Source organism: Maylandia zebra, linkage group LG18 (assembly GCF_041146795.1).
Source record: "Maylandia zebra isolate NMK-2024a linkage group LG18, Mzebra_GT3a, whole genome shotgun sequence".
Lineage (NCBI taxonomy): Eukaryota > Metazoa > Chordata > Actinopteri > Cichliformes > Cichlidae > Maylandia > Maylandia zebra.
In genome coordinates this window covers 27741712-27762556 of record NC_135184.1, presented here as the reverse complement: position 1 = coordinate 27762556, position 20845 = coordinate 27741712, and the positions used below count along the sequence as shown (strand labels likewise).

Genomic DNA, 20845 nt, shown 5'->3' with positions numbered 1-20845 from the left:
GAAGCGAATTAATCACAGCCTAAAAATTGATTAATCGCAACTCGAAATATATGTGTATATGTGTATATATGTGTAAAAATCGGGACAGATAGTGGTTTTTAACACACTTGTTTGTTTTATTTATTATGAATTGTGAGTACAAGCAGTACAAGAAGAACAGGGCTTCAAATAATTGTGAGGGATTTTTACTGAATGTTTTCCACCCGTTTAAATCTAGCACATTGTTTTATCCATATACATCTTCAAGTTCACAGAACATAGGCCTAATTCAACAGGCAAAATAGAAAAAATCTCCAATCATCCTTTTGGGTAAGGTAGATTAGTGCAAAAAAATATGAACAACAGTGAAAAGTATTGTTTAAATCACATTCAACCATAGAACAAGCTCTAAACACACGGTCCTCTGGTCTACTCATCCTTCAGCCAGTTGCTGAGACAAACCAACTTGTCCACGTTCTCTGAGTGCAGAGCAGACCTCTTCTTGTTCACAATGTGCCCTGCTACAGAGAACAGCCTCTCACAGGGCACTGTGGAGGCAGGAGTGGCCAGGTATCTGCGAGCAAGGCGGGCCAGCTGGCTGTGGGCTCCTGCATAAGCTGCCCACCACTGTAAGGGACAGTCCTCTAAGGCAGTGCAGGGCTCTGCTCTGTAGCACTGTATGGCTCTGTCCTGCTGTACCTCCTCCTCTGACTCAGAGTCAGAGTCCATCTGCAGCAGGCTCAGCCTCTTCTTGGCTGGACCTTCTTCTGCAGTGTGTGATCTTCTAGGAGAGTCTTCATGCAGCATGCCTGCCAGTGTGGTCCACACTGCTTCTCTGTCAGTCTTGGGCACACTGCGTAGGTCTTTAAAACGTGGGTCCAGTGCAGTTGCGATCTGGAGCCATGCATAGTTGGTATGTTCCTGGCGGGAAGCAAGGTCTTCCTTAAACTTCTCTTTAAACCTCACCACATATGCAGGGTCCTCATCAGTTACTTCCATGACACGGCGCAGGTGGCAGAAGGCTGGTAGAACTACAGAGCAGGAGACGTAGGCCTCTCCTCCCAGCAGTTCAGTCACATATCTGCAGTGGCAGTGGAACACACACACACACACACACACACACACACACACACACACACACACACACACACACACACACACACACACACACAGAGAGAGAGATAAGACAGCAAATTAAAAAAAGCTTTTTAATACTAGGTAATATTAATAAAATATTTGATTTCATTTATTTTTTAAATAAGACATTTTCATAATAACAAAACTGATTTAAGATGTATGTTTGATACATTTAATCTAAACCTACAATTATGGTCACAATGACAGGCTCACCTGCAGGGCTCTAGAAGTGTCTCCAGTCTCTGGAGTTTGTCCCACTCTGGAGGCGTCAGGAGGACAAGTTTATGCTTTTGTTTATCCAGAGTCGCGGTTACTGCAGTTTGGTTGCGGATAAAGCGCTTCACCATCTCCAGCGTGGAGTTCCAGCGTGTAGGCACGTCCTGGGCCAACGGCTCCTGCTTGCGCCCCAGTGACACCTGCTCTGCGTTCAGCTCTGCTGTGTTTGCTGGGCTGTGCTTAAAATGGCCAACAATTTTGCGGCATTTGGCCAGCGCAGTGACAAAGCCACTGTCTGCGAGACTCACTGTGATGCATCTCTGTAGAATGTGCGCGGTACACGGCATGTGATTGAATGGCATGATGCGAGCCGCGGCGATCATATTGCGCGCACTGTCCGTGCCTACTGTTGTCACCTTCTCCTCAATTCTCCACAGTCTGGAACTGCTCTGCACAAACCTCCGCAAAGTGCCGCTCTTCCGTTTTCATTATAGTCAGCGCAAAGGATGTCAGACCCCAGGCTTCAGTGATTAAATGCGCAGTAACTCCCAGGTAATTGTCATTACTCAATGATGTCCAGTGGTCTCCTGTCAGAGCCACGCATTCTGTGTGAACTAAAGCCTCTTCTTTTTTCTATTTCTCCGTTTCATACAGTTCGTGGATTCGAATTGTTATTGTGCTTCTCGCTGGGGGCTTGTAGGACGCGTCCTGAGATGCAACCTTTAAAACATCCGCAAAGCCCTTGTCCTCCACAATGCTTAGCGGTCTACAGTCCTTTGCTATCCATTTGGCTATATTGTCGGTCAGTTTGTCCAAAGAAGACTTACCGAGTGGCCTGTGTTCACTAAGAGTGGTCTGACGCAGGCCGGGTGAAGCTGCTGCCCCGACAAATGCGTGTTTGGCATTCAGGTGGTATTTTAAGGTCGAATTTGAACGGTGAAATTGAAACTCTTTACTACAGTGAGTGCAAATTACAACGCGTTTGTTTATTGTCCCATCTATGTTCTTCTTGTATTTAAATTCCCCATCCAGAAGGCCATCCTGTTCCTGCTTCTCCATTTTCAGTGGCGCGGTAAACAAATCAAGTGGAATTATGGGAGCGACTTATCTGCGTGTTGCGCTAAATAGTTAAATATTCTAACGTAATTTATTCCAAAATTTAATTATCGCAATTAACGCGTTAATTTCGACAGCTATAGTTAGAACATTCATTGGCTCTACCCTCTGTGTTCAATAAAACTGCAGCTGATGGAAAGTCCATGAAAATGACATGCCCTCACTGTGGCCTTACTCTTCGTAGCTCTGGCAAGCTATTTGCACACTGGAGAGAGGAAGCCAAAGCTGTGCTTGAAGGACAACACGTGCCCATTTTCAGACTGAAAAAGCGCAAGTTCCAGGAAGTCAGTCAGGTCAGTATTCACTTTAAACAGTAGTGTAATTACATGGTTAGTGAAATTTGAATAACTGTTAAAAAACTGTTCTGCAACAGAGAAATAACTATGTTTTCATCCCCATTTGCCTGACACAGGAGCCAGCAGTTGTTGAAGATCTGCGTCCTGCTGTGCAGTGGGTTGTCCAAAATAAGGCACTTTTCCGTGGACATGTAACAATGCCCAAATATCTGTCCTTAAATCAAGGGGACCAGCAGAGGGTCTTAATAGACATGTCAGAGGAAGAAGACACTGGAGCAAGGGACTTGTTCCTCTTTGTTTTTCAGTTTGCAGAGGACATGGAGCTCTTTTTGAAAGCATGTGCTGATGAGCAGGGGCTAAGGGTCAGTGCTATGTTTGACATGTAATGGACAAATGAAGGCACTGGCTGTGTTTGTTTGTTTGTTTAATATGTTGTTGTTGTTGTTTTTTTGTTTTGTTTTTTGCGTAGTACAAAATTCCAATTAAACTTATTTCAAAATGTTGTTCACTTTATTCTGTGTCCATACTTATAATAAAGGATTACAGTGTAACAGCATTAAATGTAAATGTAACAGCATTTTTTTTAAACTTGTAATTTCAAAATAAAAAGCTTATTGTTGATATTAACAGTAAAGAATTGCAATCAATAATATTTTTATACATTTTAAACATTAACACTCTGGGCTCTATCCTGGCCATCTGTGGACACTTCACTTATTCTTTTTTTTGACTACTGCACTGCAGTGGACCAAAAGAATGACACGGGTTTGATCTTAAGGATCTAATAGTTGTGTGTGTTGTGCATGACATTGCCACACAAATATGTATTTGCAAGATAGAGTAGAATAAATTATGACGCATGAAATATTACATAGGCTGCAGTGAATTTCTGTTGATGCAGCCTATTGAGCTTTGAGTTTCCCAGTCAAACTTAGCTTTGAAGCACCTGCTAAAAATACTTTTACTCTTGTACATTTCAAAACAAGACACCATAGCCAAAATATTAACAAAATATATATTATTAACAAATTCAAAGCTGCAGCACATACAGCAACAAACACCGTTAGTAAATGTGTCCTGGAGTTTATGCAGGTGCAGAAAGTGCTGCTGCTGTAAGTAAGCCTAACAGCTTCCAGATCACTTATTTTTCCGGAAAGATGGTAGGAAGGGCATCACTGCTCATTTCTACAGTCTCCCAGATCTTGGAATACAATCCCTTTGTACCATGAAACCACTTCGCAGTACTAGGAGTCCACTAAAACCTATAAAGAGAGTGATCCCGGAAGAAATGGGGCACACACTAGTGACCTCAACAATTGCAAGACAGCCTTTTCCCCGATGCTCAGATGGGGATAAAAAGGAAGTTTCATGAAAACATTAGGACTTTATCACCGTTTTATCTGAAAAGTTAATGGTAATATATAACCTAACTGGCTATAAAGAGTAAAAAATTTAGATACAATTTTGATTTTGATGAAAAGGACTGGTGCTATTTTAAAGAGTCACGTCGGTAAAAGTAGATAAATGTTTTAAGAAATATACATTTTATAGCATTTTGTGAACATACACAAAAAGTAGCCATTTTTGGCAACAAACAAGCTGAGAGAGAGTTTTATATTTTTTGCTCTCCTTGAACAAAAATAATAGTGCATAATAATCAATGTTGATGTTAATCAATTAGATGTCCCAGACACTACTATTAATAATACAGCAGCCCCTCGTTTATCGCTGGTGTTACGTTCAAAAAATAACCCGCGGTAGGTGAAATCCGTGAAGTAGCCAACTTTATTTTTTACAATTATTATAGATGTTAAGACTGTAAAACCCCTCACTACATGCTTTATACACTTTTCTCAGACAGGAACGAACATTTTCACACTTTTCTCTTTTGTTTAAACACTCTTAGAGTTCAAACCTTCGTAGAAACATAAGTCCAGTATTATGGAATGAAACATGAAGGTGCATTTGAGGGTGCAAAACGTTTCGTCGGCATTGTAGTGTTTGTTTGTGAGAAAACTTACAAACATACAGTACAGCACTTCAGAGTTACACTGCTAGCGATCGAAGATTTATGTAAATTCGACAAGCTAAACGCATTCTGTACTGTACAGCAGGAGTCCCCAACCTTTTTGCACCACAGACCACTTTAATGTCAGACAATATTTTCAGGGAACGACCTTTAAGGTGTCGCGGATAAATACAACAAAAGAATAAAAAAAAAGAAACTGTGGTATTTTGTAAATATAATAATAAACGTGACTTGAGCTGTGCACCAGCAACAATGACAGTGACATCCTCCTCTCTGCTTCTTAACGCTCTCTGGTCGCTATGGTAACGCGTAAATAGTTCTTTCAAAATAAGACACACAACTACAACCATACATTTCACCGTAAGAGAATTTCGTTTTATGTAATATAATGTGCAGCTATTATTACGATAGTAAGCTGTAATAAACCACTTCGTTCTCATAGACAGTAGTGTTTAGGATCACCTCTGACTCTTTCCTTTGCGCAGATTCAGCATGTTGGTCCAAAATGCAATAAGGAGCAATAAAACAGCCATTCATGAGATTCTGTCCGGAGACCACAGGCTAATTCTCAACAAAGTTTATGAGAATAAGCTGATCACTCACCGGGAATACAACAATCTTAAAAGCATCAGCAACGCAAATGCGGAGACACACGTCAATGAGCTCGTGGATAAGATCATGAATAAAGGAGAAGATAAATGCAAAGACTTCCTGAACCTCCTGCAAACCGATGGCGCCATTAAAGAAACTTTCCCTCTGCTGGCGAGGTTACAGCTGAGTTGTACCCCCCTTTTATCCGAGCCTGTCCAAGTGTCTTCATGTCAGCACGGTAACACACACACGTAACACAGTATAGAAACACTCTGTGTTTGGTTGTTTACCTCAGTTTTATTGTTCTTCCCTCACATGTTCTGCCACAAGATGGGAATATGTCACAGGTAAGATGCTGATGCAGAACCAGCCTCCTACACTTGTGACATCGCTTGAGGCAGATATGTAGATGAAATTCTGTGGTTACACATCCTGTAGTAACACATGTAAAATCTTGGTGTCCACTCTTTAGGATGTTTATCAAATCATTAGCCGGCCCGTCGGCCTCTGCGTGATCATAAACAATAAGAACTTCAAGGATGGTACACAGAGAAGAGGGACAGATAAAGACGCCCGTAAGTTTCAGGGGCAGATTTTTTATTCTTTCTTGTTAGTATCTGGTGCTTAAATATTTTTCTCTAATTACATTTTTTGCAGAAAGCTTGGCAGAGGTGTTCAGCTGGCTGGGCTTCAGAGTGCTGATGTGTGAAGACCTGAACAAGGATCAGATGGATCAGGCACTGACGTTTGTTGCTTCCCTGGCAGACATGTCTCAGCTGCAGAAGTTCAACTTTAAAGAGTGGGATGGCAGCAGCTTTGTTGATCCTCAGCAGGTCCTTGAGCACGGTGATGCTTTCATCTGCTCTATTCTGAGTCACGGAAAAAGGGGTGTAGCTTTGGGAACTGACAGGAACCCCCTCCCCATTAAAGAAATTACCCGAAAGTTCAGGGGGTGTGACCAGTCCGTCCTCACCGGTAAGCCCAAAGTGTTCTTGATCCAGGCCTGCCAAGGAAGTAACATACAGCGTGGAGTGCAGATGAACGATATGGAGAACTTCACCATTGACCATCCCTGAGGAAGCTGATGTTCTGGTTGCCATGGCCACTGTTGAAGATCATGCTTCATTTAGACATATAGTCGATGGAAGCTGGTTCGTTCAGTCTCTTTGTGAGCAGCTGAAGGAGCGCTGTCCCAGGTAATTGTTTTAAAATCACCAAACACATGTGCACACTGACCCTGACAGTGATATCAACATGTTTTTGTATCTCTATAAATGCTCTTAGGGGCGAAGACGTTTTAAATCTTTTATTTTTCTAAATCTGAATCTCGCATTGAGGTGTTGCATTTTATACTGTAGCAGTTTTATATCAAAGAATAAATCTCAGACTGGGAACACAACTGGTGTTATTTGTGTTGGGAGGTTTTTACATGTGCTGCAGTAGAGCTTCACGGGTGCTTTTCCTAAACTGAGCCTTTACATTCTTAAACCTAGTAACATTACTTAATCAAAAAAGTTACTTTTATTTCAAACAACAAATCTCACAACACTCTCCTGATAGTAACAATAAAAATGTTACATTTAACTTGTTATAATGTTTTTTAATTCTCTCAGAATACATCAGTTTGCTTCAGAACAGTTTGACTTGATTTCTCCCTCCACAAATCCTGAAAGTTACCATGGCTACCATATGTGGTTGAAAGAAAAATGTTCCAGCAAAACCTTTTTTCAAAAATGTTGTTTATTTTCTTCTGTCCCTCATTTTGTTTTGTTTTTTTCATGTGGATCTCTGAACTGTTAGATGAAGGGAAATACTTGATTTAAAAAAGGAAGGTGAAGTTCAGAGAAGGACATCCCAGTGTTTGAGTAGTCTGTGCTGGAGCAAAGAGACCACAGCTGAAGCCTATTATGGTTAATAGGTATTGCGTAAGTGCTGTAGGAAACATATGCACTGGCCTTCTATCGTCTGATCACACATTGAAGTCATCTTGTCAGTGCTGGAAAGTAACAGTCTTAAACAATCTGTCTATATGCATTGAAATTGCTATAAATAGTACTGAATATATCCAGATTCAAGTCATGTCATAGATATTAACGTATGATATGCAGCTTATAAATGTTTGGGCTGCCTGCAGAGATGAGCATCTCCCTTTGGTTTGTGTGCTTTGACACTTTCAAGAACCTGGCTGTCTGATCACTGATGTAATCAGTGATCCTCCAGTCATGGTGGTTATAGACAGAGTTGCCCTGTTTTCATGTTTATTGTTAGTCTTTCAACCCAGTGTTAATAGGGTTGAAATTGAATCCATAAAGAAAGAACGGGTAGAGCCAAAAAACACCTTTGGTTACACGCTTGTCCATAAGTGACAGTGGCTTCCTTCTCAGGCTCCTCAGAAGCTGGTGTGCCCTCTGACTCTCACCTCCCTGCACTCCTCCACCTCATCCTATATGCAAGTCTGACTGAGTGAAATCCAGAATTTAAAAGAACTCTACATCACTCAGCCCTCTGCTTCCTGAAGTGTGGACACAGATTGAAAATGTGGGAGTCTTGCTGTCCACTACAAAGGACACTGAATCAAACATTTGTTTAAGGTTAAGTGGGATAGGTTTACTGTACATTTCTGAAGTCCTACTAAATTCAAAATAAGAATCCCCAAGAATATTGAATGAAAAAAAATCGACTTTTAGCAACAGAAACATAATATCTACAAATGTATCTATTTAGATTGTAAGCTCAACAAGGGACAATTGTTGAAAATTAGCAGTAGCTATAAACCTGTGTGCGGTACATCAGTTTCATGTCTTGCACTTGAAATATGTTAAACTGCACTGTCCCTTTTAAATAATAAAAAAAAAAACCCACTTAAGCTCCCTTGTTGCTATAACATGTGAAATGGCCATCATTTTGAAAAGCAAGCATGTTGCCTGCTAGACTGACCCCCACAAATGTGGCCCAGGATGTCCTCCTGACAGTACAGTAGGACTGTTTTTAAGATTGTTCTGTCTAACAGCTTTTGCAATCAGAATTATGATCTGAATTCACTATTGTATATTGTATTGCATAATTGTTTGCTTGATGTAAAGATCTCAGACTTAAGTAAATTAATTCACAAAAATAAATTGCTGGTTTTTAGGAGGAATAGTAATCAGTGTTCTTTGTTTTGTTTTTTATTAGCTTATGTACAGCGCCTCTATTTTTGTATAATTCCTTCCTCTAGATTTGGTGGTGAATAGTCAGCCTACAATTCACACATACAATGGTCTTTACGGTACTGCAGCGTCGTTGCCATGCCAACAGAGATTTGGTCGTCAGCTTCCCTTCCGTAGCAGAAAAATGCTAAGCAGTAAAAGTGTGGGATAAGACTGCTTTGCATAAAATTACCCAGACAGACTGTCTGTCGAGGCAGGCGAGTGTCCTGTGAAGTTGCTCCCACACACTTTTCAGGCTGTTTTAAAGATGGAAGCCACGCTGGGTGAACAGACTGCTGTGGGTTTTTCAGCGGGGACTGAAGGACCTGAACAGCGACAGGAGCTGGAAGCCTCTGACGAAGCTGTCACGTTCATGTCCGGCATCGGTGAGTTCGCATCCAATTTAGGCTAATATGGTCGGTAGGAAACAGCTGAGTCCAAAACTACCTGAAAAGCAAAAAACCGTGAAATCATTACAGATATTTGAATCTGTCCACTTTGGCTTTACCTTCTGTGTCCCTTCGCTTCTTAGAGCCTGCCGAGCTGCAGAAGTGTGTGTTTGCAGACTTGCTGGTGACTGTATCAGAGGGGGGGAGAGAGCTGGGGGAGTTCAGTGTGACGGTGGAGTTTGCCCGGAGAGAGCAGCCATGCATGATGCTTCATGCTCAGAGCCACGGAGCCATTGATGACTGCCCCTGTGGGACAGCAGTGACAGGTGACAGTAGGCAGAGGATGCTAGGACAAACTGATCTTTGCCGTTTCCTGTTGTTAGTATTTCTCTTCATACCCTTTACTCTGTTTAAGCCTACCTAACGACTGACCTGGACGTGCTGGAGGAAGATCACCATGAATATGTCAAGGTGAGTCGCTGAATCCTTTCCGGGCTGTTTCTTTTTACATTGACTCAGCTCAGCAGATGCATTAAGTGGAAATATTGCACCTTTGATGTGCTTCTATACTTCTCTCCTCAGCTCGAGGGCCATAGTGTGGACAAGAGGTGTCACATGGTGCAGTGTGATGGGCAGATGGTGATCCATAAGGTTACGACTGTGGGAGAGGTCAGATAACCACTGCTTTATAGGTCAACTCACTAATATATTAATGAAACAGTACCACAGTCATTCAGAGTAACTTCCATGCTCTCTCTGCAAGAGTTAGTCCAGTATTTACAAAATCCTTACTTACTGTTGCGCATTCACTGCATGTTGTCATTTGTGTGTGTGTGTGTGTGTGTGTGTGTGTGTGTGTGTGTGTGTGTGTGTGTGTGTGTGTGAGTGAGTGTGAGTGTGTGTGAGAGTTTGCTTGTGTCAAAATTGGGGACTTCTATCAGCTCACACACCAGTCAATTTAGGACACCTCTCCCTTTGGGGACCAAAACCACCGTCCCCAATTAGATTTACCTCTAACAACGTTCAGCATGCTCTAAAACGTATTTTAATCCAAAAATCTCACCAGTCCCCAAAAGTGACATTTTTTAGATTTTTTGTGTATGTGTATGACATTGCCCCCCAAAATTTTCGCAATCTGCGTATAACTCTATGTTTCCCCTAGTGGAAGTGTGTGAAATTGCAAGAATTTCCACTGTCCCCAAAAGTGACATTTCTTGGATTTTTTTGTGTGTGTATTACCTCTCCCTAACCCTTATATTATTATAGTGTAAGATTTCTTTTAATTTACTGATCTTTGTTGAAAATCTTATTCAACATTCTTTTGTATGAATGGTTTTATATAAACAAACATTTGTTCTCTTGACTAAATAACAGAAATCAGTAGACTATTTAGTAGATAATATTTTCAAAGGGTAAAGAAGACACTAGAAAATACAAAAGAGTCATATTTCACGTAATTATGATATAAATAGTTTTAATATTTTTTAAAGAGTTATTTGGCATGATGTGACGCAGATGCATGAAATAATGGAGCACTTTAGGTTCATATTTGCTTTCTGAACTGCAGCTTGACATAAATTACTCTAAATTCTTGATACTTGTATTGCAACATATTTAAGATGTTTCTTGAATTTCTGTTGAATGGTGCAGGGATCCAGAATTTGGTGAAACAGCTGAGCTAAATTTAAATTTCAATGTTAATACCTTTTAGGCAGTATGTAAAATACTGCCTAAAAAGCATAAAAAGTCACAAGCATATGGCATAAAACTTAATTCTCACCAAAGTCTCTTTAAGAGCTGATCAAAAACTGTGTAAGACAATGGTCATTACATATGGATCATGACAGACAAAAATGATATCCTGGATACAAGCAGGAAAGATTAGCTCCTGTAGCATGGTTGACTGGGCCTTAGAGATATGTGCAGAGCTTGACTCAAGTCAAATTCAAAGTCAGCTTTATTCTGAAAACCCACATGTACAGATGATACACAGGAATTTTAAATTGTAATGCTCCCACGGTCTACAGTGTACAGTGAACAACTTAAAGATAAAATCAAAACAAAAGTCCTATGTACAACATAATACAATGAACACTAGTGTCATACAATCAGAGTGCTTTCGGGAAAGAGTTCGTGTGCAAGTGGGGGTGGGGCAGTCAGTCAAAGGGCGATGTTTAGAGTTTTGTATGTCTGTCGGGTGGGGGGGATCAGAGGAAAGAGATGAATGCAGGTCTGGAGTTCGTGTGTGTGAGAGTGAAGAGGGACAGAGCAGGGACAGCCTAAAGGTAGGGGAGGTGAGGTAAGACCTCTATGTCACCATAGGCCTTGATCGCAGCCATGGAGGTGTGTGCAAGCAGCAGCATGTAGAGCAGCTTTAAAAGTATGAAGAGTGATTAAAACTTTTTTTAGTTTCTTATACCTATATCTTAAGTGTCTGCTGACAAGTTTCAGAATTTTCTGTTTGAATGTAAGAAAGTTATTTAGTAATAACTGCTAATACTGGTTTGCTAGATGTGCCCTTGATGATTTGGAATAAAAAGACTTGAGCTAATTAACCCGAAAAAGCTAGCCACATATAAGTTACACATTCAGAGCTGTCTTGGATTAAACATCAAGGGATGTTTGAATGAACCAAACTTTCAATATTTTAGGGGATTTCATTTTTTTATGCTTTTATGATTCTAAAATAATAAAATATGTTTATTAGCATCCTCAAGTTTTTCATGTGCAAGCTAACAATGAGGATTATCTTTTTAATTAAGAGAGGCTAATGAAACGGAAAAAATAAATAAGCTTTATGAAGGGGAATATTATGTTATTTGTTTTATTTATTTATTATTCTGAAACAAAGAAACACAAATAAGCTGCAGGATTGTGAATGTCCCCATTTAGGTTAAAGTGGAGTGTATTCCCCAAAAGTCATAAGCATATGGCATACTAATGACTATAGTTGGATATGTTGCGGGATTTTTTTTTCTAAAAATAGTATCATGTCCCTTTTTCAGTATAAATCTACCCATGAAGTCTGTAAACAATTTATCAATGATCCCCACACTCAAGTAAGGGTCTTCTGTTGTGTGACGGCTGTATGCGGACAGGAATAGGACCCAAAGGTGCAGACTCCAGAGACAAACTTAAACCGAAACAGCTTTAATGCTGAACTCAAACATAACATAACTGGAAAAACTCAAAATAAAATAACACCACTGGACTGACAAAACACACAGCAAAATAAACGGTAGATCGCGACACAGACACAGAGAAACACAGAGCTAAAATACACAGAAGGAGCAATCAGGGAATGGGTAACAGGAGGGAAACACAGCTGGGGCAAATCAGGCCTAACGAGACAAGGGGAAGCAAAACCAGACACATTAACATCAGACATGGACTTTCAAAGTAAAACAGGAAACCCATAACACAGACTGAACAAAAGACACAGACTCACATGCAGGCACTACAACAGAGTAGGGATGGCACGATACCACTTTTTTATTACCGATACCGATATCATAAATTTGGATATCTGCCGATACTGATATAAATCCGATATATCTATTTTTTAAACTGTTTTTGTATAAATTCAAAGTCAAATTTAAAAAGACAGAACACTAAAGCTATTCTCTTATACTTGCATGCAAGAAAAAGACTGCACCCAAAATATTGCTCAGTTCAACAATGCATATCTCTTTATTTAAACTTTAGCACTGTTTAGCTGTCACCACTATCAAAATATCCATCCTGAAAGTGCGCAACATAATGCAGAACTTTAAATGTCGAAGTATTTAAAGTAACATTCATCAAAATAAAAGTGCAACATTATGCAGAACTTTAAATCTCAAAGTATTTAAAGTAACATTAATCAAAATAAAAGTGCAACATTATGCAGAATTTTAAATCTTGAAGTATTTAAAGTAAAATTCAAGTAAATAAAAGTGCAACTTTATGCAAATTTCAAAACCCCTTTGGTACTGAAAAAATTTGCAATTTTAGCAGAGCAAACAACATTCTTGTAATAATGCAGTTGTAACTTTTTTTTTCACTTTAACATGAGAGGTAGGTTCTTCTTCAGAAAGATCAACATTTCAACCTTCTCAGCTGTCAGCCTGCTTCTCCTTTCATTAATGATAATGGAGGCTGTACTGAAGAGTCTCTCACTCTCAATACTTGTGGTAGGTGCACAGAGAAATTTAGCTGCTGTAGAAACCAGAGTGGGAAATCTAAGTTTGTTGACTTGCCAGTACAGCAGTGGATTATCTGAGCGTTGAATGGTTGGCTCACTAAGGTAAGTTTGCACTTCAATGCGTGCACTTGTCGTGGCTAACTGAGGAACAGGATCTTGAGTGTTTTTCTTCAGGATTTCATCAAAAACACTTTCAAGTCTGCTTTGGCTGGAAGATTCCACCCGTGGAGTCTTCTTTGCTGGCTCCAAGACTGCTGATGTCCCCTCTGCTGGCTCTGAGGAGTTTAATGTAGTTCTCAAAAACTCCATCTTCCTCATCTCTGCCAACAAAGCATCTTTAGCTTGTTTTGAGGTTTCTACACTCGTGAAGTACCTGAAATGAAAAAAGTCCAAACTTGAATATTAAACAATCATTAAATTTATCATTAGTATCATTCAGCAGTGTGATTAAACTATCATTCCTCATTCTTGCTATTTATTCCATGCCCATTATAAAGACCTCAACATACTTTGCTGTACTACTCTGAATCAGACAATACATGTTATAATGTGCAATGGTGGTGTCCTGACTGAATGACAAGTCTATCACAACTAATCTAGAATGTCCTCACCATTTTCTGACACACTCTCTCTAATGCACTATCACTTACACACACACAGACACACACAAAACAAGTTGATCTGTTAAAATAACATGAGTGAAGCCTTACATACCTGTCTTTATATCTTGGATCCAGCAGTGTTGCAACTGTGTATAGTGGCTCGGATTCCACGTCTCTGAAGCGTCTGTTAACCGCTTCGAGAAGAGTGCCTTTCATTTTCTTTATTCCATCGTCGGCCTCATTTTCTCGGGAGAGCAGGCGCTTAAGGACGCAGACAATAGGGATGACATCAGATGCAGATGAGGATGATGCGCTTACCTCCTTTGTTAACTCCTCAAAGGGAGCTAGAGCTGTCAGGACCTTTTCCAGTAACCCCCACTGCTGTGCACTAAGTGTGGCAGGTAGATCATACTCTGCAGAATATGCACACAAGGCTCGCTTCTGTTCTGTGAGGATCTTGATCATATAATATGTGCTATTCCATCTTGTTCGCACATCTTGTATCAGACGTTTGGGTGACATGTTCAGCTCCATTTGAATGTCCTCCAAACGCGAATATGCCTGTGGTGAGTGTTTGAAGTGACCCACTATTTTTCTGCCCACTGTCACAGCATCACATACACCACGTTGTGCAAGCAGTCCCTCATTCACCACAAGTTGCAAAGTGTGCGCGAAGCATCCCAAACTTGCAACACCTAGCCGGCTCATTGCCTTTTTTATATTGCTGGCATTGTCTCGCAAAACAACGTGGACTTTATTCGTCGGAATTTTCCACGCATTTAACATTTCCTCCATAGCTGCAGCGATGGACTCTCCTGTGTGTGAACCACAAAACTCTTTGGCCTGCAACACTGCTTTTTGCATTGTAAAACTCGAGTCTATCCAGTGTACAGTCAGGCTTAGCAGGGACAACGGACAAACGTCCGAGCTCCAAATATCAGTCGTCATGCTTAACGTGGGAATTATTTCCAAACTTTCGGAGATGAACTTGCGCACCTGTTTGTACTTGCCTGGGATAGCTTCCTCCGAGATGAAATGCCGGTTTGGCAGCATGTAGCGAGGCTCTAAATGCTCAATTAAGCGTCGAAAACCATCATTTCCCACAACGGAAAGGGGCTGGTCATCAAGCACAACAAATTCAACCATTTTCTCCGTTATCAGCTTCGCTCTATTGCTTTCCGGAGGGAATTTCTCACGTCTCTGAATATTTTCCAAAAGCGTTTGTTGATATGGTACACTTTTCTGCTTAGCTTTGGAGGCCAGGCTAAATTCCGCATACTCCTTTGCGTGGTGTTTCTGTAAGTGTTTAATCATGTTTGTGGTGTTAAAAATCCCCACACTGCTACCACCTCGCGAAACACTTGCATCGCATAAGTTGCATTCGGCAGTCTTGCTTTTTTCGTCTTTTAGTTTGAAATAAGTCCACACTGCTGACATGATGGCTCTGATGGCCTCTCCCACACGATAACCGCTCGATCACGTGACGCATATTGCTCTGATGTGCTAAGGTCATGACCTGGGTTATACCATGTTAGCGAGTTTTTGAGGTGCTTTTGTAACATTCACTGGATCGGATAAAAATTTTAAATTTCTCTCCGATATCCGATCCAGTAATTTACGTCAATATCGGACCGATACTGAATATCGGATCGGTCCATCTCTACAACAGAGGGAACAGAGACGTGGGACCAGGGCAGACACAGACACTGATTGGATGTGGGGATACAGCAGACAGGGGAGACAGCAACTATGGAACACAGACAGAAAACCAGAACACTAAAACTCTAACCAAACCCCACCCAGAGAACCTAAACTAAGAATCCTTCATTATGTCTAAGATTTGAAAATATGGAACAAATACCAATCAGAATGAGGACTAAGATAAAGCAATCCATCCCCCAAATCATTACACATACCTCAACATATGCATATGTTTAATAATCAGAGTTCATTGTATTTACCAGTTCCCTAAGGAAGGTTTCTCATTGAATGTCCCCATTTAGGTTAAAGAGGAGTGTATTTGTGTTAGAAACGTCCTCAAAAGTCATAAGCACATGGCATACTAATGACTATAGTTGGATATGCTTTGATTTAAAAAAAAAATGGTATCATGTCCCTATTTTCTGTATAAATCTACCCATGAAGTCGGAGAACAATTTATCAATGATTCCCACACTCAAGTAAGGGTTATGTTGTAAAATCCTTCATTATGTCTAAGATTTGAAAATATGGAACAAATACCAATCAGAATGAGGACTAAGATACAGCAATCCATCCCCCAAATCATTACACATATCTTAATATATGCAGATGTTTAATAATCAGAGTTCATTGTATTAACCAGTTCCCTAAGGAAAGTTTCCCATTGAATGTCCCCATTTAGGTTAAAGCGGAGTGTATTTGTGTTAAAAACGTCCCCAAAAAGTCATAAGTATATGGCATACTAATGACTATAGTTGGATATGTTTTGGAATTTTTTTCTAAAAATAGTATCATGTTCTTTTTCAGTATAAATCTATCCATGAAGTCTGTAAACAATTTATCAATGATCCCCACACTCAAGCAAGGGTTATGTTAAAAAAAAAAACCTTCACTATGTCTAAGATTTAAAAATAAGGAACAAATACCAATCAGAATGAGGACTAAGATAAAGAAATCCATCCGAAAAGTATTTACACATACCTTAACATATGCAGATGTTTAATAATCAGAGTTTATTGTATTAACCAGTTCCCTAAGGAAAGTTTCCCATTGAATGTCCCCATTTAGGTTAAAGCAGAGTGTTTTTGTGTTAGAAATGTCCCCAAAAGTCATAAGAGTCAGGTGTACCAATAACTATTGTTGCATATGTTTTTGCAATTTTTAAATGGAGGTATATTTGAAAGGCCAGCCGATTATATCTCTCGGCTGGCCTGGGAACGCCTTGGTGTTCCCCCGGATAAGCTGGAGGAGGTGGTTGGGGAGAGGGAGGTCTGGGCTTCTTTGCTTAGGCTGCTGCCCCCGCGACCTGGCCTCGGATAAAGCGGATGAAGATGGATGGATGGATGGGTATATTTCTGTATTTAGTATTAATCTACCCTTGAGATCAGTGACAAAACCGTTTATGGTCACTGATTGTTAATGACGATCAGTTAATGATCACTGTACTCTGGTACTATATCAATTCAATTTCATTTATGTATATCCCTTTTGATTGTCCTCATTCAGATTAACGCAGTGCATTTTTGTTAGAAATGTCCCCGGAAGTCATAAGAGTCATCTTCTTTGGCAGTTTTTAATTGTCTCTTGTCTATTTGTTATTCATGTTAAATCTACTCGTAACATCAGTGAAAACTAAAATTAAGATATCCATTTTAAAATCGTACAGCTTGTCTTATCACTCACAGATATGAGCTAAAGGATATTTTGATTGGTTCTAATGTAGGTTAAAGCAGTGTGTTTATTAATAATTAAATTAAATCTTTTATGATAGGTTTGGATAGTTTCTGAAAATCAAATGAACCCTTGGTAATTGTGTACAAATTACCTGTGTAAACAATTCATAGTTGAAATTAGAAATTTCTTTTAGTTTAAATAGAATATAAAAACTAGTTTAACTGTCTAATGTTTGCCTATTTAACTTATGTTTATCTACTCAAGACTAACCAAGCTGAAGCAGCATCATGAGAAATGCCTGAAACGTGAAAAAAAATTGATCTCCAAAATCCAGATTCCTCAAGCAATGAGATTGAGTCTCTTCTGTCAGGTATGGAGGCAACAAAACCACAATAGAATAAGAAAACGGATCAAGATGAAGACAGGGGACCAGGGACTTCTTCCCAGTGAACATATTTGGAAGCAAAGTTCTTGCCTTACAATTTGCTGGTAACAAACACTCAATACTACAGATGATTTTTTTTTATCCAAGTTTCTCTGCATTAATGATGTGCATATAAACTCCCAAAACAACACAGCAGTAACAAATGCAGTCAAAAATTTAAATTGTTCTGTGGCCGAGACGTTGGACATAGTTTTGATTTCTTCAAGATAAATAGAGACCTTAATTGGAGCACTGTAACAAAAAAAAATTTCCCCCAGGGATCAATAAAGTATTCTGATTCTGATTCTAATTAATTATTGTTTAGATTATTGTTAGATTGGGTAGTTAACCTTACATTGTACTTTGAAGGAACTGCCTTTAAGGGAAGTAATATCCCCAAAACTGACATAAAATAACTTGTGTATGTGTGTATTGCTGAAGACCCAAAAGGGAAGTAAGGTCCCCAAAAGTGGCATAAAATAGTTTGTTTATCTGTGTATCGCTGAAGACCCAAAAGGGGACATTAAACATTCCCAGTCCCCAATGGGAAGGTAAAAATACTGTCTGGACAAATGTTGCTTAAAATGAAAATCTCAAGTGATTTTTTATTTGTGTGGTCTTGGAGGAGTAAAACTGAGTTGCCAGCTTGCTTCTAAACCATACAGAAAGTGGTGTCCCCAAAGGGTGGGAGTTAAGATATGCGACCCCAAACGGGACTTAAGCGAGTGTGTGTGTGTGTGTGTGTGTACAGGAGGTGACAGAAGAGAGCATGTCCTATCCCATGTCTGTCCTGAGAGGGCTGGTAACTGAGGGCTCCAGCTTGCTGCTGATGCGCCTGATCGCTCTGAGGAGGAAGATGCCAGAAAACATGACGTTTGTCTCCTTAGACCCAGGATTACACATAATTAACACCTCTTTTGTAAGTCTTTATGCCTGTGTAAGACATCCTGGTCCATCAGTAACTTGTTTGAGTACTGAGCTCTGATTGTGGTCTCTTTTGTGCTCAGAGAGAGCTGGGTCAGAGGCAGCTAGAGGTCGGGGGTGAGCTCCTGGATGTATTTGGGGTAGAGAGGATTATTCAGTCCATGGAGGGCAGCCCCAGTACCTGGCAGTGCTACTTCCTGGATGATGGGTAAGCTTAATATATGTACCTCTCCATCATCCCACACATGTTGGACTGTGTTACTGCCTCCCTCTGTGCACCAGACAGACTGCAGCTGCCCACTGTTGAGTTTCATGTTTATATTACCTACTGCTGATAGGAGGTCACTAATGTAGACTAAACAACAAATCATTTTAATCACACAATAGCACTACTTATTGAATGCTTCCCTTAATCACAAGGGATCCATTAGTTAGGTGTTTAAAAGGAGAGGACTGTTATCAGCATGGGCAACCAGTATGAATGAACCATCAGTGATTCCCCAGTGGTTGGGTTTATTTAACTTGTAGAAAAAGGTAGTTTAAATTACACAAAAGATTGCCACACATGGACTAGCAATCTCTTAAAAAGACCAAACAAGGTTAGATTTCAAGTCACTGACTTAAAGCTAAATAAGTAAATTAAGCTAACTCACCTTAGCTGCTCCCAGTCCAGAAGCAAACAGAGTGAGGTGGAAGGGAGTGCAGTCATTATATACTCTGTGCCAGGTAAGTTCAGGTATGGAACAAAGGAGCCCACCAGTGATAAGAAAACTCCGACAGTAAGTGAGGTTAAAGAGGTGTGGATGAAACAGGGAAAGGGGTAAATAAAAGAAGAATTTCTACTATTTCCCACATGTTTGATTTGGCATCCTTCCTGGTACAACCCTGCTTGTGATTTATGTCACCTCCTGGTCTTAAACTAGAGATCTTTCACATGTTAGCCAAAACTATTAACCACTGCTAATGGAGCCATTGATGCTTCTTCTTTGTGGGTCCAAACTATAACATTAGCTATAGTAGAATAGTTAATTGCTTTGTGTCCTTGACATCTTAGGAACTATTCAGTTTCTAAAAATGATCATTTTGAAGGGAAAGGTTCCCATAAACTGTAGATATACCTACGGAAAAGGACACATCTGATTTTTGTATGCGAAAGAATATTGGTGATACATGAGGACTTTCTGGTTTAACTCAAGCGGTTTCTGAATAACAAGTAAGTGCTATTATTGCTGTTATGTGTTACACTAGTGCTTTCAATTTGACTCGTTACATTCTCTGATCAGGCATCTGGTGACCAGAGTTCAGGTGGGGTCACCAGTCACCATGAGACTTCTAGAGTTGCCATCAAAGGCAGAAAAAGGTTACACACATCCCCCACACACATATTCACACATAAGAGGTATGATTCCAATGAAAGATTCAGTGATATTTGTGTATTTGTAATTTTACAGTAGATTTCAAGAAGATCCCCCTTGTGTGGGAGGAAGACATGCAGATGCGTTCTAAGTTTCTGGACAGAAAGGTAGCCGGTCATGTGCAACAGGAGATTAATACTAGACTTCCATTACTCTACTGACCATCTGAGCAGAAAATGAATGTGTGTTTATGTCTTGTTTTGGCAGGAAGAGCTTAAGGCCGACCACTCCTCATACTTGAGACAGCATCCAGAGATTCGAGCACTAATATCTGACTTCCTGCAGTTGCTGTTGTTGAGGAAACCAGACGACGTCTTTCTGTTTGCCAGAGAGTACTTCACCCCTTTTGCCTCCAATCATCCTGCAGACGCAGACCAGGAAGCCCAGTCCCTCTAGTCACATTATCCATGCATAGCTGGACTGGCCATCGGGCATACGGTGGGCCGCTGGCGATTTTTTGTTTTTATGGGCCGATGGATTTTTTTTTTTTTTTAGGAAGGGTATATATAATGAAAGGTGTTGGATCGGCCAATTAATAATAATAATGGATTGGATTTATATAGCGCTTTTCAAGGCACCCAAAGCGCTTTACAATGCCACTATTCATTCACTCTCACATTCACACACTGGTGGAGGCAGCTACGGTTGTAGCCACAGCTGCCCTGGGACAGACTGACAGAAGCGAGGCTGCCATATCGCGCCATCGGCCCCTCTGGCCAACACCAGTAGGCAGTAGCGTAAAGTGTCTTGCCCATGGACACAACGATTAGGACAGAGAGCCCGGGGATCGATCCGGCGACCTTCCGGTTACAGATACGCTTCCCAACCCCCTGAGCCACGGTCGTGGTCATGATCGACTCTGGGCTGGACCAATTACAGCCGAGGAGGCTGGATGCACCCTCCCCCTTGTTTAGCAATCACGTGATTTTCGCGCATTGCATGCCGGGAACTCGTGGCAAAACACCACGCTCAGATTTATAA

At 40.4% G+C, this 20845-nt stretch overlaps 2 protein-coding genes and 1 pseudogene across 3 annotated transcripts; 2 read left to right on the top strand and 1 right to left on the bottom strand.

Moving 5' to 3' along the window:
• Positions 1-408: 408 nt before the first annotated feature.
• LOC143413689 (E3 SUMO-protein ligase ZBED1-like) lies at positions 409-1729 on the bottom strand. The gene is made up of 2 exons (XM_076877033.1): positions 1330-1729; positions 409-1060 (listed from the first exon to the last, which is right to left on the bottom strand). Exons 1-2 carry the CDS (start codon positions 1713-1715, stop codon positions 409-411), a joined length of 1038 nt encoding a protein of 345 aa, XP_076733148.1. The 5' UTR covers positions 1716-1729.
• Positions 1730-5647: 3918 nt separating this feature from the next.
• On the top strand, positions 5648-6594 carry LOC112436481 (caspase-8-like; annotated as a pseudogene). The gene is made up of 3 exons (XR_013094182.1): positions 5648-5711; positions 5837-5939; positions 6022-6594. The product of XR_013094182.1 is annotated as a caspase-8-like (transcript).
• A 2104-nt stretch (positions 6595-8698) lies between these two features.
• LOC106674854 (ciliogenesis-associated TTC17-interacting protein-like) lies at positions 8699-20566 on the top strand. The gene is made up of 10 exons (XM_076876641.1): positions 8699-8938; positions 9085-9267; positions 9357-9412; positions 9524-9592; positions 16679-16696; positions 18277-18444; positions 18533-18657; positions 19733-19809; positions 19901-19971; positions 20072-20566. Exons 1-10 carry the CDS (start codon positions 8821-8823, stop codon positions 20258-20260), a joined length of 1074 nt encoding a protein of 357 aa, XP_076732756.1. The 5' UTR covers positions 8699-8820; the 3' UTR covers positions 20261-20566.
• The last annotated feature ends 279 nt before the right edge of the window (positions 20567-20845 follow it).